General features: G+C 46.2%; 2 protein-coding genes across 2 annotated transcripts; one reads left to right on the plus strand and one right to left on the minus strand.

Annotated features, from left to right (window-relative positions):
- The first annotated feature begins 11,252 nt into the window (after nucleotides 1-11,252).
- Nucleotides 11,253-15,211, plus strand: LOC112875280 (glycerol-3-phosphate 2-O-acyltransferase 6-like). The gene is made up of 2 exons (XM_025939077.1): nucleotides 11,253-12,005; nucleotides 14,212-15,211. Exons 1-2 carry the CDS (start codon nucleotides 11,355-11,357, stop codon nucleotides 15,079-15,081), a joined length of 1,521 nt encoding a protein of 506 aa, XP_025794862.1. The 5' UTR covers nucleotides 11,253-11,354; the 3' UTR covers nucleotides 15,082-15,211.
- A 378-nt stretch (nucleotides 15,212-15,589) lies between these two features.
- Nucleotides 15,590-19,842, minus strand: LOC112875281 (probable prolyl 4-hydroxylase 7). The gene is made up of 7 exons (XM_025939078.1): nucleotides 19,611-19,842; nucleotides 19,454-19,511; nucleotides 19,263-19,367; nucleotides 16,753-16,810; nucleotides 16,475-16,650; nucleotides 16,346-16,406; nucleotides 15,590-16,139 (listed from the first exon to the last, which is right to left on the minus strand). The coding sequence occupies exons 1-7, from the start codon at nucleotides 19,748-19,750 to the stop codon at nucleotides 15,829-15,831; spliced, it is 909 nt and encodes a 302-aa protein (XP_025794863.1). The 5' UTR covers nucleotides 19,751-19,842; the 3' UTR covers nucleotides 15,590-15,828.
- Nucleotides 19,843-20,116: the final 274 nt, after the last annotated feature.

The following is a 20,116-nucleotide window of genomic DNA, read 5'->3' on the forward strand; positions in this document are numbered from 1 at the left end:
TTATTATTAGTGTGCCATTTATTCAGATTATATCAGGCGTCATAACTTACTGTTGGTTGCTAAATGGGTTGTACAATCGGTTAGATATAGAGCAGCTATGGAAGGTCGTTTGCCAAAGAGGTGGTCGGTTGCTAAAGACTTTTAGCGACCCCACTTACAGCAACGAATCGTGTCGGTTGCTAAAAGTCTATAGCAACTAATCGCAAGTTGCTGCAAGCGCTTTTACCGACTGATCGCAAGTTACCATAAGCCAACCGTGCTGTAGTGTTGGTTTAAACTAACAGCATTTTTATGTTGTTAATATTTATAAATTTTTTTACCATAGTCAAAGTTTAAAATATTTGACTTTAAAAATAGCTATTTTATAGGGCGGAGGGATCACACAAAAACATCATATTAGTTTTATTAAATTGACTGTTAATTATTTATTAATAATGTATTTATTTGGTATGGTAGAAACTTATATATTTTTCTATAAACCTAGATAAAGGTTGTATAGAGATTTGACCTAGAATAAAATTAAAGTGATAAATAGTTTAAAATGGATGGAGTACCGTGAGCTCGAATCTAGCCAAACCGGTGATACTATGTATCTACTTATGGCTGATAATCCGGTAATCGAGCTATAGCTAAGGGTGCTTCCTTCGTACGTGGGCAAATGCACCCAGCAGCTTTTAGCTCGATCGAGCTGCCAAAGCGCGTGGTATTATTATTCACGGTTAGTTGGTTAAGTGGCTTGCTTTTACTCACTCAACTACTGTAGCCCATTCGTAGAGGAACACCAGCCATCCATGGAATTTCAACAAGCGTACGTGCACGCAAACTCCTTTCTAACTACAGGACCAGCCGGTCCCCAAGCGCCCATGTGGTTTTTCATCTTTTAAAACGGATTCGTTGGTCCCTGGAGCCGTATCTTAATTGTCAAATAAAGTTGGCTTGCCATGCTGTTTGGTAGGGCTATTTCCTCTCAATTCAATGGCTTGTCATGCCACGGATCCGTCGAGCGGATCCCTTGAACGCTGCGATCATATGCTGCCATAATAACCTCAAACTTGTTTCGAGTTGGAGCGAGATCTTAATGGCCAAAGTTGGTTTGAAGAACCTCCGGCTCATAAGTTTCAGAAATTTTTTTACTTTGAAATTATTCTCATTTATAACAGTATTCCTTGAACGGGGTGATACAAAAATATATCATGTCTTTTGTTGGTGGGCGGACGAAAATTGAGTCTGTCCACCCATTGGACAAAAACTCGATTAATCAAAAATGTCTCAACTAGTTGCTTAAGGCTAAATCATGATGAGGGCTATGATTTGTAACAAATGGTCCCCCTTACCTGTCACAAATAAACCACACGTTCTTTTGGTCACAAACACGGGCATAGACATGGTGCTCACATTTTACTCTTACCATATGACTATGAGGAAATTTCACTAGAACAAGGAAGTTCACATTCACGGCCACATCGAGTATATATCATGATTCTTATTCAATTGTGAACCTTCACTCTATCTAGTTTTTAAAACCATAATCAAATTAACATGTTCACATCTATGGATGCAGTGCCACTTTGACTAAATAATGGCTCTCTAACAAGAAAAAAATTGTTGGCTAAAAGATTAAAACCTAAAAAATACAACTATGCAGCACTACTTACAATGCATAAAAATCATATTGCCAATTGATTAAAAATATGGTATGCCTTGTGTCCACTTGTCACTGCTCACTGGTAAGCATCTCTTTGTTAATAATACTCATTTCGGAATATTAGTGACCATGTGTCGGTGTTTCGATCATCACGGCTAGTAATTTGTGTCGTGTTTCTCTATGGCTCGATGGCTAACAATCGAAAGCAAGGGTTTAGACTGGTTCGGGCGAACACCCTATGTCTAGTATGGGGTGGTGTTCTCACGTTCAAATGCTTGGCACTTACAACGGGGCGCTTGCAAGCGGTGCGTATGTGCGAGTGTGGTCGCGAGAGAGAGAGGAGAAGGCCCAGCTCCGCCTTATATATGTGGTGGGCTGGGCTACATTTTGTGAGAGAGGGGGTGTATTCCCCCCATAGGTCGGCTGCCCTACACATATCCTGCTCGGGGCCTGAGTCTGGTCGTGCCCTTCCATTTGCCAAAGTCAAGTCAGGTCCATCCGATCCACGGCACCGCCTGACACGTCCTCGATCCTATTGGCCATCCCCGTGGCAGGGGATGGCACCGTCATCCTTGCTGCGCGCCTCCCGGATGCGCGGGGGGTGGGCCTCTCGGCAGGTCGGCAGGCTCCAACCTACCCTTCGCCAATCAGGAGGTCGGGCGCCTCGGTTGCGGTGGCCGTCGGGTTCATGGCAGGGCCCGCTAGCTCGGCGGGCCTGCCCTCCAAAACGCCTGATGACGGAGGGCTACCTGGTACGATCCGCCACATCGTGGTGACGGAGTGAGGGTGCTACCAGCGTGAGCACCAGTCGTGGCATCATGATGGCCCGTTGGACCCGAGACACCCCGCCGGTCCTCTGATCCGTAAGCGGCGCCCCTACGCTGGTTGTCGGTGCGTGCATGCACGTCTTGTCAAATCTTAGGGAGTTAATGCCTCTCCGCGCCTTCCCAAGGAAATCCCGCGGCTGGCTCCCTCCGGTGGCTGGCTCGGCTCTTCCGGCCCCTGCAGCGATGCGAGGGGTCGAGGGAGCGCCACGTGGCTTACGTCCTACTGCTCCTAGGCCGTGACGTCTTTATCCGCTGAATCGTCCAACGCTGGATTGCCTAATGATATCCGGCTAACCTCTGCTTAGGCCCTAAGGGCCGCGCTTTGGGGTATGTTGATATTTCTTAGCGTCATCACCAGGATTGTTAGTCTTTAGCAATGATACCAAGAAACACCGTGTTGGTATATCTTAACATTTACATAATAAATCCACAAGCGCACGGATATAACATTGTAGCATTTCACCCGAAGAGTATCAGGGTATCGTTATTTATATTTTCCCAAAAGATGACATGGTGTAAAAGAGTTTACTAGGTACATCATCCAGACAATATGCTTAAGCTATAGACTATATTTCATACAGGGGCAGGTTATGATAAATGAGGTATAAGGGTACTATGACACACACAAGCCAATCTCATAAATAAAGAATAACAAATAAACCAGAGATTAGTTGGAGCATAGGCATACAAGGTTGTCCTAGTGATATCTACTCAAGTTAGCAAGGGTTATACATCACATGGTTAGGATTATATTTAAGCATTCAATATTATAGGGAGACTACCCAGTACTAGTCTGCCTGCAATCTGGAATAGCACTTTAGACTTCTACACCACGTTCGAACATGGGGGACTATGAAGGACGGACAGGGCTGTCACCACCTGCCGCCTACCCTGACAGACCGTGGGATGCAGTCATATTCGATAGATCCTCGTGCCCAGACCACCACGCCTGTGCACAAGATCACTACTCTAGCCCCTCTGAAACCCCCACCATGATGATGGACACGCATAGAACTAGAGCAAGCCCGAAAGCATATTAAACCGATGTTGAGACTAAAAGTTAACATAAACATAGTTATATAACTTAAGCGAGCATAACACATGGTATAGCATACTATCAAGATAGCAAGATAACCATGAATCAACTCTATATTATGAGTAGAATTCCGACAAGTTAGATACAAAGCCATACCAAGGGCCGAAGGTTGCTCAACGATCCTAAGGATGATGTGGTTTCGCTAAGAGAGATAACTAGCCTAGCTCCTCCAGCCTAAGGATTACAAGTCACAACTAAAGAGAAGGAGAGAGGCTTCAAGTATGGTGTGTTGAGAATGAGGGGGGAGGTCTGCTTTTATAGCTTGAGAGATCAGTTCCCGCCAACCCCTGGTATATGGAAACTTTGGCCACCGCCTTCAAAAGGTAAGGACGATCCTCCCAACAAAGATCATGAGGCCGGGAAGGCGGCTAGGTTCGGCCCAACCTGGGGTTTGGCCGACCCTAGGTAGTGCCTCCCATCACCGCCTTCCTCTGGCTAGCTGGCATGTGGATTTTGGTGATGATCCTCGGTGATTCATGCCCTGGTAAGGTTATTTGCTCTGCCAGGTGGGTCCTCTTATCTTTGGGTACTCGTAGGATAGAATTTTCTATGCATTTCACCTGTGTTTTGTGTATGTTTCTCCCTTGTAGTGGAGTTGTGTTCTAGAAATCAAATACTTGCCAATACATGTGGAACTAGGTTATTGTAAATAAAATATGTGAGTAAGGTGCACTGTTTTCCTTTATTTGTGATTATGGTTGACGGTCAGATTTGGCACTTAAGGACCGTCAACAACTCCCCCAAGCTAGCCCTTTGCTCGTCCCGAGCAAAGTTTTAGACTTAGGTTGTTGATCAGCAGTTGTGCAATGTTGCATTTCCAACTTATATCATAGGCACAACTAGGTGTTCTTACCATGATCCGAAGGTTGCGCTTTGATAGTTGAGAGTCAGAACAGTTTTTTGTAGAGTACCATTTTCTCACTTGTTTTGTTTAACCATCAATCCGGAGGTTTTGTAAGATTTTTCAAAAAAATTCAAAGCTCCTCAAATGAACTCTCGGATCGCTCAATGTGTAAATTCCTCACCAAAGCTTTAATCGTGCCTTTCTTTCTCAGCCTACTCAAAAGGGTTTGTTTTCTGGAGCTGTAGGTATGGAGAATTTGAAGGCATACTTGTATCTCATATTTTTTAACTGAAAGACCGGATCCAAAGGAGAAACAAGTTATAAACCTTGATCAAGATGTGCATATGTGTGGAAATTTTTGGTGCATGGTGTATGAAACTCCTTTTTTTGAACCATCTCTCTCCTTTATTCTTTTTTTTTTGGATATAGGCTATCTTTCTTTTCTTTTTCTTTTTCTTTTTCTTTTTCTTTTTCTTTTTCTGAATTCTTTTGGATCTTGATGTGTTCAACTCCTTTTCTTTCTCCTTTTTCATCATGCTTTCTTGAGCATGCCTTTTATTTCTTTTTGCATAGCCTATATCCTTTTTTTCTCATGATGATAACTTTGGAGAGAGGGGTCATGAAACAACATGGAGTGCTTATTTTGTGGATGAATGGATGAAGTGCTTGATATCTACTGGTGTATAAGCTTAGCATGTGGTGGAGATGTGTACGTGATCTTGATCATGAGAGTATGAAATGCATCTCACAAAGGGTCACAACAATTTGACAAAACTCAATGAGATAACAAGCTGCATATGTGGAGGGTTTTCAACTTTGAACATCATATGACTTTGAATGGGAATTTCATATCATTGAGGAACTTTGCTTGCTTTTGTATTTTCAAAATTAAATACTTTGGAAATCAAGCATCATGTAGGAGAAGATTATAGCAACTCTATTTCAACCATACCATAGCTCACAACAACCCAGATTCGGATCATGCTTTTTGCTACCCACGAGTTTCAAGTTTTAGGTTTGATCATTTAGCCAACATACTCAAAACTAGATAGATCACTAAGTTATAACTAGGCGTATGAAGAAAATTAACAGAATAATTATTCATCATCTCAACAAGGGAAAACTACACATGCTTACTATACATAAGAAAGCAAGTAAATATTTTTGATCTTTTCTAAGTTTTGCAAATTTTTATTTTGTTTCATGCATAAACTAAAAGCGGTAAGATACAAGTTACCTCTCGTGGGGGTCCTCTCCCAAGCTAGCTTCAGGCTCACTGCTGTTGGTTAGGGTGGTACCCCGCCTAACGGAATTAAGCCTTAACTCCTCCTGTTGCAGGTGCTGCATGGCATGAATCCTCTTGCCGTTCATTTTGCAAGTTGCGGTAGGATGCATCGCTTTGTCCAACTTCATGTCCTCAGCTTGCAGTTCGGCTTGTTCTTTCTTGTTCTTTGTGTTCTTCTTTGCAATCCATCAGGGTCGGGCTTGGCGTTGGTTCGGGAGAGTGATAGGATGCCGAGCTACCCCGAGAACGGGATGAGCTTGCACCCGTCATCCTCCTCAATGCACCGAAGAGCTTCGGACCCATGCCCCATATGGTTGAAACAAGAATGAACACAACCAACTTGGAACGGGTTACGTTAGCAAAATTGAAATGGAATGCTTACCCGAAGTTCCTCCTCCAAGTTTTGGCTAATCTTGCAGCAAAAAAATGAGAGAGAGAGGTTTCTTGCACTTGAATTTGAGCAAAAATCCAATGAAAATCCGAGAGCAAAGGTTGGAGAGAGATGAGTGAAAATGAGTGTAAGTCAAGAACACCCCACTCTCAGGCTTTCTTTAAAGAACAAATGGTCAGGGGCACCTGAACGGCCATGTGAAGTTATTCCTGGGTGCCCTGACCAAACTCTTGCTCTAGAAATTTTTGAAATATTTTTCCAAAGAATTTTTTATGCTCAGATTTATTTTCAGGATTTTATAAGAAGGGAAAAAGGCTAGAAAAATTCCAGCATGAAAATGGGAGTTGGAAAAATCAAATATGCAATGAGAAAAATTAAATTTTGAAAAATCAAACATGTGATAACTACCGATTTACCATCGGCAAGGGCTCATCTTTTGAGTCTAACGAGCGAGATTTTTCTCCGACTTGTTTTACCCATCAGCGTCCTATTCTGGAGAAGTGGATGAGGGTGCTCATTCCACCTTTCACCACACCCTTTTAGTTTTCTTCCGTTTTGTTGGTCTGGATGGTGGTTCTTCATATTGGGATCGTGGCTCTGCCCACAACCCTTGCCCCTTGTCATCTAGGTACATTTGTTCTTCCCAGAAGATTTTTGATTTGGGCATGATGTTGACGCTTGCCCCAACATCACAAAGGCTTACTCGAAGTGACAATCGTATATCGAGCAGCTGGGTACCTAGGATCTTTCTTCCTTTGTGCTGCTAATTTGCCCCACCGGTTCATCCTTTCTTGTGTGGGCTTATCTGCATGGTTAGCATGAAATGGTCTCCAAGATGGCTTACCCCATCTGGTATTTATCATTCTAACATTTTCAAGGGAGCTTCGGGTTGCCTCGAAATTCTCCAAGGTTCAGAAACAGCAGCAGCAATTCGAGCTAACCGGGTTTCTATCATTTCATTAAAGCTCAATTGATTTTTAAGGGCAGAGGAAAGAGTTTATATTTTTATATTAATACTTTCCAGGGATTTATCATTGACAGCAAGCCTTTTATTTAAAGATTCATTAATTTTAGCTTGGCCAAAAACGAGATCTTTCAGGGAGGGTTGATTCGAATTGAAATTGTTACCTCCCTAGTATGGTGGGCACGACTGGTTCCACCCTTGGCCTCCTTGTGGATGGTAACCGTTGTTGTTGTTCATGAAGGCTGGATCTTCATGGGTACAGGGCAGTCGTTCCCCGAGTGTCCACCACTGCCGCAGACTTCGCACGTGAAATGTGAGTCTATGGCATGGACGGGTTTGAGTGCGAGTTCTCTTGCCTTTTCTTGTACATCCATGCGCTTGAGTAGGAGGTCCATCTTCACTGTAAGTATGTCTGTCTCTTTGTTAGTGTGCATGCCCTTGGTACAGGGTTGGAGTTGGTCTTCACTCCAACCTTCATTGGAGACCATCTTCTTGACCACGGCCGTAGCCTAGGTAATCGTGAGGTCGAGGAAGGCTCCTCCAGCAGCAACGTCGATGTGGGCTTGAGAAGTCGGCCTTAGCCCATTGTAGAAGCTTTGTATGACAAGCCAGTCGTCCATTCCATGATGAGGACAGGTGAAGATAAATTGCAGCAGCCTCTCCCACACTTCTGGGATTGATTCCAATCCCGACTGCTGAAAGCTGGAAATCTTCCCGCGCAGGATGTTGGTTTTGCCCAGCTGGAAGAATTTTGCGACGAACACTATGGAATATTTGTCCCATGTGTTGATGGCTTCCTTGTCCTTGTAAAACCACCATTTCACCTTCCCCAAGAGGGAGAAGGGAAACAGACGGAGTCGGATGGCGTCAGTTGTGACTCCCATATGACTACGGTTTCACATAGCTCAAGGAAGCTCTGAGGATGAGTGTTGGCATCCTTGTTAGGCTTGCCACAGAAAGGGCTAGCCTGCACCATGTTGATGAGACTCGACTTGAGTTTGAACTTCACATCCCGACGGCGATGTTTGGTCCAGTGGCCACGTTGGCGGTGGAGGGGACGGAGAATTCATGAAGAGTCTTTTCAGCCATGGGCTCAGGCGCAGATGGTGCTTTAATGACTGGTTCGGCTGCCGAGAGAATGACTTGAGGAGGGATGACGTGAAGTCAGACCCTTCTCACAAGCTTCTCTGGATTTTCAACAAAGTTTGTCGGTAAGGAGAAACCGTTCATACACTACCCCTGTTCAACTTTATTCTGTATAAGCAGTGGCTATTTCTTAAACATATAGCCATGAATATGTATTAGTAAATTTTTTAACCAGTGTCATCCCCGGCAACGGCGCCATAAATGCTTGTTGACATTTCTTAGCGTCATCACCAGGATTGTTAGTCCTTAGCAATGACACCAAGAAACATTGTGTTAGTATGTCTTAACATTTACAGAATAAATCCGCAAACGCACAGATATACCGTTGTAGTATTTTACCTGGAGAGTATCACGATATCGTTATTTATATTTTCCCAAAGGATGGCATGGTGAAGAAGAGTTTACTAGGTACATCATCCAAACAATATGCTTAAGCTATAGACTATATTTGATACAGGGGTAGTTATGATAAATGAGGTATAAGGGTAATGTGACACACACAAAAGCCAAACTCATGAATTAAGAATAACAGATAAACCAAAGATTAGTTGGAGCATATGCATACAAGGTTGTCCTAGTGATATCTACTCACATTAGCAAGGGTTATACATAATATGGTTAGGATTAGATTTAAGCGTTCAACATTACGGGGAGAATACCCAGTACTGGTCTGCCAGCAACCTGGAATAGCACTTTAGACTCCTATACCACATCTAAACGTGGGAGACTCCGAAGGATGGACAGGGCTGTCACCACCTGCCGCCTACCCCGACAGACCATGGGATGCAGTCATATTCGATAGATCCCTCGTGCCCAAACCACCATGCCCGTGCACAAGATCACAACTCTAGCCCCTTTGGAACCCCCACCATGATGATGGACAGGCATATAACTACAGCAAGCCCGGAAGCATATCAAAATGATGTTGAGACTTAAAACTAAGCTAAACATGGTTATATAACTTGAGAGAGCATAAGCACCTGCCGTCTACCCCGACAGACCGTGGGATGCAGTCATATTCGATAGATCCCTCATGCCCAGACCACCACGCCCGTGCACAAGATCACAACTCTAGCCCCTCTAGAATCCCTACCATGATGATGGATAGGTATAGAACTACAGCAAGCCCGGAAGCATATCAAAATGAAGTTGAGACTTAAAACTAAGCTAAACGTGGTTATATAACTTGAGGGAGCATAAGATATGGTATAGCATACTATCAAGATAGCAAGATAACCATGAATCAACTCTATATTATGAGTAGAATACCGACGAGTTGGATGCAAAGCCATACCAAGGGCCGAAGGTTGCTCAACGACCTCGAGGACGACTTGGATTCGCTAAGAGAGATAACTAGCCTAGCTCCTCTAGCCTAAGATTACAAGTCATAACTAAAGAGAGGGAGAGAGGCTTCAAGTGTGTTGTGTTGAGAATGAGGGGGGAGGCCTCCTTTTATAACTTGAGAGGTCAGTTCCCATCATCCCCTGGTATGGAAACTTTGGTCACCGTCTTCAAGATAAGGATGATCCTCCCGCCAAAGATCAGGAGGCCGGGAAGGCGGGCAAGTTCAGCCAAACCTAGGGTTCGGCCAACCCCGGGTAGTGCCTCCCCAGCACCGTCTTCCTCTGGCTGGCTAGCATGTGGGCCCTAGTGATGATCCTCGGTGATTCGTGTCCTGGTAAGACGGTTTGCTCTGCTAGGTGGGCCCTCTTATCGCAGGATAGGATTTTCTGTGCGTTTCGCCTGTGTTTTGTGTACGTTTCTCTCTTGTTGTGGATTTGTGTTCCTGAAATCAAATACTTGCCAATACACATGTGGAACTAGGTTATTGTAAATAAAATATATGAGTAAGGTGTATAGTTTTTCTTTATCTGCCAGTATGGTTAACGGTCGGATTTGACATTTAAGGATCGTCAACGGGGTACCTATGATCCATAACCCCATCACCATGCGAAAAGGTAAATTTAAATATAGGTTGAAGTGGTACAACTGTCTATTGCATGCTTTTAGTAAGCTTAGTAAAAGATGGTTTACATCTTATTATTATCATGAATCCGAGCAAATTTCGAAGAACAAAAATTTTTCAATTCAATATCACAACTAAATAAAAGGTTTCAAATTTGACATGACAAACATTTCTACCTTTCAACCATGAAGCTTCATGTCACCCAATTTCAATAGCAATGAAAATGACCTTCTTTTCAAATAAAAATTGTGGATTAATAATTGAAACCAACGAAATTCAAATGTGCCACAAGAATATTCAAAGTCAAAAAAAGGAAAATTTTTATTCAAATGTACTAATTGAAAAAAAATTAGTCTTTTTGCTAGGTTTAAATAGTAAGTATGAATCATAATTCCAATTTTTTATTGAACCACTCTATATATTTCGTGTTCCAGATGTTAGACTAAATAATATCTGATGAATTTCTGTTCCATGTTGCAAAACACTTCTATTCTTTCGTTGAGTTTGAAAGATCATCTGCATCTTGTCATGAATCCAAGAACTTGAGGAAATTCGAACCATGGCTAATGTCCCAGCTCTTACTATAACCGAGTGAAACCTCACAGCAGTCAATTTAATCACTTGATTTGATGGTGTACAAAGAGTTGTTTCTTCCCTGTCAGCAGCCAATGCCATTTTAAACATTTGGCTCTCTGACAAACTAGAACGAAAAGAAAAGAAAAAAAAGGTGCCACACGTCAGCCAGTCTCTCTCCCCGTCATTCCCATTCAGCTAGAGCTAGCCTTGGACCACATGCCCCATCTCTTAAAATTGATTAGACCTCCACGATAAATGAAGAACATAAATTGCCGCTACAGTTTAACTACACTGTCAGTTGCCCTCGTGTCCTCGCAACCATCAGTTGCTTAAGACTAATCACGATTAGCACCACAATTAGCAGCAAACCACGCCCACCCCTACCGCTCACCAACCAACCATACCGCTCCACCTTCGCCACAACCGCGGGCACGGGCGCCACCCCCTCCTCTCCCGCCAGTATATATACGCCCGCGCGAGCACAACCAGAAGCTCGAGCTGGCGGCGCAAGACGGCACGAGGCAGGCAGCGCGTAGTGCGAGGGAGTGTGTGAGCTCCTCGATCGCCGGAGCACGCGCGGCGCCTGTCGGATCGGACGCGGAGAGAGGGCGGCCATGGAGGCGGTGGAGGCCGTGGTGGCGGCCGGCGTGGAGCCGTTCCCGACGGTGGACAAGTGCGACGCGTCGGGGCGCGGGTCGCACGCCGTGGCCGCGGACCTGGACGGCACGCTGCTCCGCTCCCGCAGCACGTTCCCGTACTACGCGCTGGTGGCGTTCGAGGCCGGCGGCGTGCCGCGCCTCCTGCTGCTGTTGCTCCTGTCCCCGCTGGCCGCGGCGCTGCGCGTGGTGGTGTCGGAGGCGGCGTGCGCGCGGGTGCTGGTGTTCGCGGCCACGGCGGGGGCCCGGGTGCGCGACATCGAGTCCGCGGCGCGCGCCGTGCTGCCCCGGTTCTACGCCGCCGACGTGCACCCGGGCGCGTGGCGCGTCTTCTCGGCGTGCGCCCGGCGCCGCGTGGTGCTCACGTCCACGCCCCGGGTCATGGCCGAGCCGTTCCTCAGGGAGTGCCTCGGCGCCGACGCCGTCGCGGGCACCGAGCTCGCCACGTGGCGCGGCCGCGCCACGGGCTTGGTGGACGCGCGCCGGGGCGTCCTCGTGGGCCGCCGCAAGGCCGAGGCGCTGCGGGAGATCTTCGCCGCCGACGGCGACGCGCCCGACGTCGGCCTCGGGGACAGCCGCTCCGACTACGCCTTCATGAGCATGTGCAAGGTCAGTACACTGCAAGTCACCACGCCTATTTTCTCGATCTCCGACTATTTCGTATTACCGTAGCTCACCGTACCCCCAATTTGCACTTAATTAAACTCAGAATTCCGTAGTCTGGTTAAGTTGCACGAAGTTCTTCACAAAGAAAATCTTAAAAGCAGATGATAAAATTTTTGTGAAGAAGACAAAATTCAACTATATTCTTTGCATTGCGAACAGACCGAGGTAGATCAAAAGCCGAATTTGTGTAAGATTCTCGCGTCCCAAAGCTCTAGACGCACTCTTGCGATAATTGGGAAGTCTGCATAGGTTGCCAAATCGAGCTGCGGGAGATTATTGGCAGCGAAGTGAATGTTGTACTCTCAGTAGGCAGCTGCATGGTTGGAGCGAAGCACAAGCTCAGGCGCTGAATAGGATCCGTGTGGCACCGAGCGAGCCGCGCTGCGTCGCGCGTGCATGTGTTTGCAGTCAGGGAGTGGTTTCTGCATGTTCCCGCCATAAATTCGAGATGACACTGTAGCTGGGTACCTTTACCTGCCACGATAAAAAAGAAAAAAAAAAGAAAAATAGTATAGGAAACTTTTGCAAATTCAATATCCATCTGCTGCTAGCCAAACAATTGGCTAGTTGCATGCACGAGCCAATTCAACCGTATCGTCATTAACCATCGTCGTCGTCGCTCTAGCCTGTTATGCAATTGCTTCACAGATACGAGCCACGTGGAAAAATTAAACAGATATGCAATTGCTCTGCAAAATTCTGAAAACTAATTTGCAAGTATTGCTAAACTCTGGGATCGGATTTGTGTCCGGCCCGATTGCCCGTTCCTCCAAACCTGCTCTTAATATACTCTTGATTGATCAAGGCGATCGAGAGAGTTCATAGTCGGAGGTTTCTTTCTCCAGCTGCATTTCTCTTCGTGTAGATCACCTCATGGTTGCTTGCTTGCTCGCATGCATCTTGCATATGGGTACACTACACTGCTTGTTCCATACTCCTGGCACAGCCACAACCACCGGGGTACTAAAAGTTACAGTACAGGAGCGGTCAGATCAGAAACGAATGCGGTTGGGTCACATCTTTGGGCAGTAAAGAGCGTTCGTTGGTCAGGCAGCAGGGACCCGGCATGCCAGACGCTGCCCAACCTAACCTACGCTCATTCATTGGATTTTTTAGTATCCGGTTGGCTGGTATTAACTAAGCAACCCGGCGGGCCGGGTTGATTACGCCTAGACGCCAATTTATATTAGTTTGGCCCGCCGGTAGGTCTGGTTTGGACCGGGTCTACTCTATCTCTTGTCTCTCTTAGGTTGCCCAAATTGTAAGACAAACTCGGTGAATTTGCCGAATTTTGTTAACACTTGCCTAAACTTTGGTGAGCTTTCGTCGAAGTTTAATTTTTGCCTTGCAACCAATCGTCGCAAGACCTCGCTGGACATGGATGCACCAAAGTAAGTTACTGCTACTATGGCTACACGTACGGCTACACGGGTACGGCCTTTTAGGTGAATCTAACCATCCATAGTTACTTGCTATAGCTGGAGTGAGCTAGCTGCTGGGGGGTGGACAGAGTTGCTGCTATCGTTGCTCGTCTGCCCTGGATCTTAGCATCATAACACGCGTGGATCGGGATCAAGCTAGCCCAGTGTTACACCACTGTTAGAAAAAAAAATGAGTATTCATCGCGCACATTATTATCGGTTAATTTTTAGCTCGGTACTTAAAGTTGTCGTGAAGATATTTCAATACTGGGTTCAAATTTGAAAACCTCCGGAGGTACCGAACCAAGACACCGGCCGGTACTTTTACGCGTGCCATGGGTAGTACACAGATGCGACAAGTAGCCATGCCCTGGCTGCTTGCGCATCTAGCAATGTCCTTTGGAATGCAGGAATTCGCAACAAATGTTACATGTTTCTCTAGCACGTAGTGTGCGATGGTGGTACAATCATGGAGCATTTTGGGCACTTTAATTTAATACAATTTCGATCGATCATGAGACCTTTCTAAATGTGGATTATGCCGCTGCTAATTACTAACTTGATAGAGCAATGGCGTGGTGGTTGCGCGCCTCTTCAATGCCCTGGCGCTAGCATTAGTGTGGCTTCATAATGGTGGCGCCTTGCCTTGCCTTGTGCCCGTGTCCTCTTAATTCGCCATTAACGCACGCGTGGTGGTGGGGCATGATGCATGGATTGGATGGCTGCAGGAGGCGTACATCGTACCGCGGGCGCCGGTGGAGCCCCTGCCCATGGACCAGCTCCCTCGCCCCGTCATCTTCCACGACGGCCGCCTGGTGCGCCGCCCGACGCCTCTGGTGGCGCTGCTCGTTGCGCTCTGGTTCCCCGCCGGCTTCGCGCTCGCCTGCCTCCGCATCGCCGCGGGCGCGCTGTTGCCCATGCCGCTGGTGTACTACGCGTTCTGGGCGCTGGGCGTGCGCGTGCTGGTCCGCGGCGCGCCGCCGCCGCCGCGCGCCGAGCGCGCCGCGGGGCGGCGGGGCGTGCTGTTCGCGTGCTCGCACCGTACGCTGCTGGACCCGATCTTCCTGTCGGCGGCGCTGGGGCGGCCAGTGGCGGCGGTGACCTACTCGCTGTCGCGGCTGTCCGAGTTCCTGTCGCCGATCCGGACGGTGCGGCTGACGCGGGACCGCGCGTCGGACGAGGCCATGATCCGGGAGCTGCTGGCGGAGGGCGACCTGGTGATCTGCCCCGAGGGGACAACGTGCCGGGAGCCCTTCCTGCTGCGATTCTCGGCGCTGTTCGCGGAGCTCACGGACGAGGTGGTGCCGGTGGCGATGGAGAACCGGATGAGCATGTTCCACGGCACGACGGCGAGGGGGTGGAAGGGGATGGACCCATTCTACTTCTTCATGAACCCGAGCCCGGCCTACGTGGTCACCTTCCTCAGCAAGCTCCCGACGGAGCTCACCTGCGCCGGCGGCAAGACCAGCCACGAGGTGGCCAACTACATCCAGAGGCTCATCGCCGCCACGCTGTCCTACGAGTGCACCAGCCTCACCAGGAAGGACAAGTACCGGGCGCTCGCGGGCAACGACGGCGTGGTGGCACCCAAAAGCTAGCTAGTAGTGTCTGCTAGATTAATCTTTAAAAAAATGAAGATTATTGGATTGTATGGTTGTGATGTGTCTTTGCTTGTGAAGTATTTGTGATGATGCATGGCAATGGGCAGTGATTTTTCTCTTTGGTGTTTGGTCATCTCTATTGTACTACTGGCTATGATTGAATGCAAGATGACACGAGTTAGAAAGTGAAGAAAGGGGACAGGGACTCACTACTCTCACGATTGTCAGCAACGCGGACCTTTAATTTCTGCAGCCAAACAGCTATGAGCATAAAGGCAAAGTTATTTCGTTTGGTAGATTGGTTGTAGTTCACATACCCATAGGCCACAGGCTGCATGTTGTTGCAATTCAGTAGGCAACTGGACAACAGCTCAACAGGTACAAGAGCACCAAACACCATTGATATACACACGGCAAAGCACGCCCTCCCCTCGACCCCCTAGCTTGTTTCAACAAAAGAAGGAAGGCCTCATTTCCAGCGAGACGAGTTATCACGCACCAAAGATTGCTGTATGGATCGCCATTGATTAGACTGCTCAACTGAAAAGGGTAATTTCTGCGAGGTTCGAACAAAACATAAAAAAGTGTTCTAGCTGGTGATTTCCTGGCCTGTATAGGTGATAATCGATAGCTCTCTTACAGTTCCTTGTCCCAGGTTCATGCTATGCTCAGTCCTATCTACATCCTGGAATTGGAATCGCTACATAACATGCCATGTCACTTACAAGACAGCGGATTAATGGCTTACTCTGCGCAGACTTTGCAGCTCTTCCGGCAGAACCCAGGTGCTTCCTTGGTCCCCACCATGTAGTTAGGGTTTTTGGCGCACTCACCCACGGCCGCCCACTGGGGGCAGAGGACATTGTCATCCTCGCATCCATTAGATGAACCCGCCTGCTTGACAGGGAGGTCAAACGACCTCACATGGATCCATTTAGTGGCGGACCACTTCTGGCCTTCGATGACGGGGCAGCTCCCGTGCAAGCTGTCAGAATCTGTTGTTGCATCAGGGTGGAGACTGAAGAACAGCAGGGCGTCACCCTTAACCGGTTTAACTGCGGAGGGAGCCAACAAATAGACATCAGAGCAAACGTAAGTGGAAGGTATACCTTAAGATATGCAAAAAGCTTAAGAAGTCTACTGGGAAACTAGGCTCGGGTCTGGAAAATAGTCATTTTATTGTTATGTAAGAACCGGTCAATGTCATATATCGTGCAGATCTAGACGGTAATTTTAGTTTTATCAGAAACGTCTGTTATACCTGCATATCCATTTCTTGCGCACTCAGACCAGGTGTCGTCCTTGGGCTGTAATAGCTTCCCCTGTTGAATGCCTGAGTTATCGCAACTGACGTTCTTAAGAAAGTAACACAACAAGGACAAGTAATTACCTCTGCATTGGGGAAGATGGTCTCTCCGCCCTTCTCAACATTTGATAGGTACATGAGCACAGTGGCGATGCGGTGGCCTCCAAGGGCTTGATTATTTTTGTCATGGAAATAGTCATAGTGGGGCTCATACTTCTCACCGTTCTGGTAGTGTAATATCTGAATGGATTCACCATTCTCTAAGCATGCCACAACAATAGCATTAAGATTATTGACAGTTAAAAGGAAGGAAATGCAAGCCCAAAAGGGTTTGAGTAGTTTAATCTAAGCTTTCAAGGTACCTGGTGGAAGAAATGTCCAAGCAGATATCCTCTCCTCTATTCTAGTTACTACTTCATCCTGCCAAGTGAATAGCTTAGTTAATATATTAAGGTTACATTTTGTAGTCTGTACATAGTTAATTGATGCCAGCCAGAGGATAGGATAGGACATCTCTACTATTTTACTGATTCCAAATAAGACATGACACCATGAATGTGAAGGCGTGCTATCAGGAAACATATCCTGTTGATCAAACTGATCTGAGAACAAGCACGACTGCGGCTACCTAAAATTAGTATGACGTTCTTGTTCAAAAAAAAAGGAAAAGTGTATCATGTGCAGCCCATTAGGGCCCATGTGAGGAAGAGCACTAGAGCAGGAACCATGTATCCCTAAGGATGGTGCACAGTTCATGGGTGGTTACTGTTCATGTGAACAATGGCCATGTGGTTGCTGTTACTGCATGCTTAGGTTTGGTTTGCACTTCATGTGTTATTAGATTGAGCAATCTCCTTGATCCAAGTCAAGTCAACCCATCTATATAAGGATGGGTCTGTATCTCTACTCACTAATCAAATAGTACATCAAAGTTGCTAGCACTGTAATCTATCCATGGCCGTGTGGTGTTGACGCCAGTCATTGGCAATGAACATGCTGTTTGGGTTCAGACCATCTAATTGCATATGACAACATGTCTGGTATTCTGACTCTAGGGCAATGTCTCAGGTTCCACTTGCTAGTCCTAAGCAATCGACATTGAAGCCCATAAGTGGAAGGTGACATGACTCAGCAACAATTTGAAACAATCCATCAAACGTGACGATAATGAACGAAGACAAATAACCAATATAAGCTGCCAAACATGGCAAAACATGTTGTGCTACGCATATGTGAACAAGTGAGGGGGTATGACCAATTCCTGCGCTAGCCAAACCAAAACTCTAAGGATAATTAAAACCACGAAGTAAACCCGATAAAGCCAATATACAAAACTAAGATAAAATGGCAGGATAGAGCAAGGGTGTGTCAAACAAAGTACAACAGAACAGGACCACATTCCAAACAGTGTACAAGCAAAACATGGCACTCTTACTCCCATCTAGCATAAAGAAATCAGCAGACCAAACTGAAAGAGCAAAGATGGCATACATCAAAATCCAGTCACCTTACCCCAAATATCAAGGGACAAGATTTTTTATGGGATCAATTCAACTGACACCACAATGAGGAAAGCAAATAAGAAGCCATCCTCATATGTTTTCTGTCATATGTTAGAGGTACAATGCCTCATGTGAAAAATTTTTAGAAGTACATGATGAGCTATTCTAAAACTTAAACAAAAATGTGCACTCCATAAAAAAAATCAACAAATCCCATCAGGGTAGAAAATGTAGAGAAGGCAAAAACTGGCAAGAACGAACAAGTTTTAGTGCTTTCGTGAATAGATGCACTGAGATTATATGGTCATCTGCAGTTCATGTCTCTGCAATTAAGTATTGTGATACAGCAAAACAATTAAGCAACCAGGAAGACAAACAAAGTTTAACTAAGTTTAACTAAACAGAAATGAATCAATTTCGTTGACTTTAATTCAGTGATGTAAGATATAGATACGTCTAGGAAGCTAATAGGTAATAAGATATTTTGTTATAGTACTTCACATAGTATACAGTGAAAGTCACAACAAAGAACTAGCATATAAGGATGCAAGTGGGCATGCCATTCTATATCATTGCTCCTCCTAAATTAATTACGTGGAATGCCATTCTAGTTCATTTTATCAACTTTTTGGGTCAACCCAGTGACCCAACATGATTAGAACTTGCAACCCTACTGACATATATGAAATAGCCACAGTTGAAATATAAAGAACAACCATTTAATAGAAGGAACAAACTTTCAGATCTTCATGCATACTGTGGCAGATAAGCTTAATTCAAATGGCAGATCCTTGTCATATTACATCTGGACAACTAAAGGTACAGATGCTTACAAGCATCAACATTCAATGGATAACTGAATCTAAATATTTATAAAAATTCAATTTCATGAAAAATAATCAAAAGTTACCCCTCTGAGCTATTGGTTACACAAAGTGAAACCCAGTATGAATATTATGTATGAGCACCAGAAGTAAAAACAAAATTTAGTCATGGTGGCAACAGTATCTACAAATTCATACAGAAACAACTAAACTTCACAAATGTCCACAGAAGCGCTATAGTACTAATTGCATTCAAGCATTTCACCCATAGATCAACACTGTTAGCACAAGAACCATGAACCATGTAGACCTATAAGTTAATTCAAGCAAAACAGTGCCCTGCTATCTCAGAATCTGCAATTCTCAATGTAAGCTGCGATTGTTCCTTCAATCTAATTAATTTCACTTTGTGAATGCACAAGCATTCCCTTCCATTACTTCATACAAGCACCGAATCTACATGAGACTCCTTTCCAGCTCCGAACCATTTCAATCCCGAATATGTTCAAAAATAAAGTGAAATCGGTTGGAGTGCCATCTGCTCACCTGCTTCTTCTCGAGGAACATGCCGGAGCTGGTGCGCACCTCGCTCTGGACGCTCTTCCCAGACTCGTTGTCCGCCACCATAGACTTCTCCAGCTTGTCCTTGGCCTTCAATCGACCAGAAACCGAATCAATCAACCAATCAAAGCAGACATCACAACAAGCCAATCCCACCCACATCCTCCGGCACTCACCAGCGCGATCAGGTGGTCGCACTCCGCGTCCGTCAGGAACCCCTTGTGGAGGAACGCCCTAATAGCCAGACGGAACCACACGGCTGTCAGACTCGCGCGCGACATAGGGGTTTTGGGAGAAGGGGAGAGCAGAGTGGAAGGGAGATCGGATCGTCACCTGGGGCGCCACGAGAGCTGAACCACGCGGGAGGGGTCGAAGGCGCCGGCGCCCCGGCTCCCCGCGGTGGCGGGGACAAGGCCGTCCGCGAGGAGGAGCGCGACCGCGGCGGCGAGGAAGAGGTGGCGGTGGAAAGCCATGGCGCCGCGAGATGGGAGGAGGGCGAAGCCGCGAGGGCGTGGGGAAGACGAAGCAGGGTGCCGGGGTTGTCAACCGTCCAGGAGCCGACGCAACGGGGGAATGCCACTGACAGCGGGCCTGATAACACGTGGACCCCGATCGTCAGTGACCGAAGAGAAAGGTCGTGGGGGAGGGCTTTGCCAAGTCGTTCCGGAAGTTTCCAAACCCACGCCGGTGGCGCGTTGTTTGGACTAAACTCAGTGTTTATTATAAATCTCACAGTGTTTATTATAAATCTCACCATATTGGATGTTTGATGTTAATTAGAAGTATTAAATATAGATTAATAATAAAATAAATTTTATAGCCCTAGGGTTTTTGCGAGA

This window comes from Panicum hallii, chromosome 9 (genome assembly GCF_002211085.1).
Source record: "Panicum hallii strain FIL2 chromosome 9, PHallii_v3.1, whole genome shotgun sequence".
Classification (NCBI taxonomy): Eukaryota; Viridiplantae; Streptophyta; class Magnoliopsida; order Poales; family Poaceae; genus Panicum; species Panicum hallii.

Bases quoted from the DNA above. Each gene is read 5' to 3' on its own strand.
- LOC112875280 (XM_025939077.1), top strand. From the start codon at position 11,355: ATGGAGGCGGTGGAGGCCGTGGTGGCGGCCGGCGTGGAGCCGTTCCCG. The intron at 12,006-14,211 runs GTCAGTACACTG...GGATGGCTGCAG, and splicing joins CCTTCATGAGCATGTGCAAG to GAGGCGTACATCGTACCGCG.
- LOC112875281 (XM_025939078.1), bottom strand. From the start codon at position 19,750: ATGGCTTTCCACCGCCACCTCTTCCTCGCCGCCGCGGTCGCGCTCCTC. The intron at 16,651-16,752 runs GTACCTTGAAAG...TGGCATGCTTAG, and splicing joins TTGGACATTTCTTCCACCAG to AGAATGGTGAATCCATTCAG. The intron at 16,407-16,474 runs GTAATTACTTGT...GGCATTCAACAG, and splicing joins CCATCTTCCCCAATGCAGAG to GGGAAGCTATTACAGCCCAA.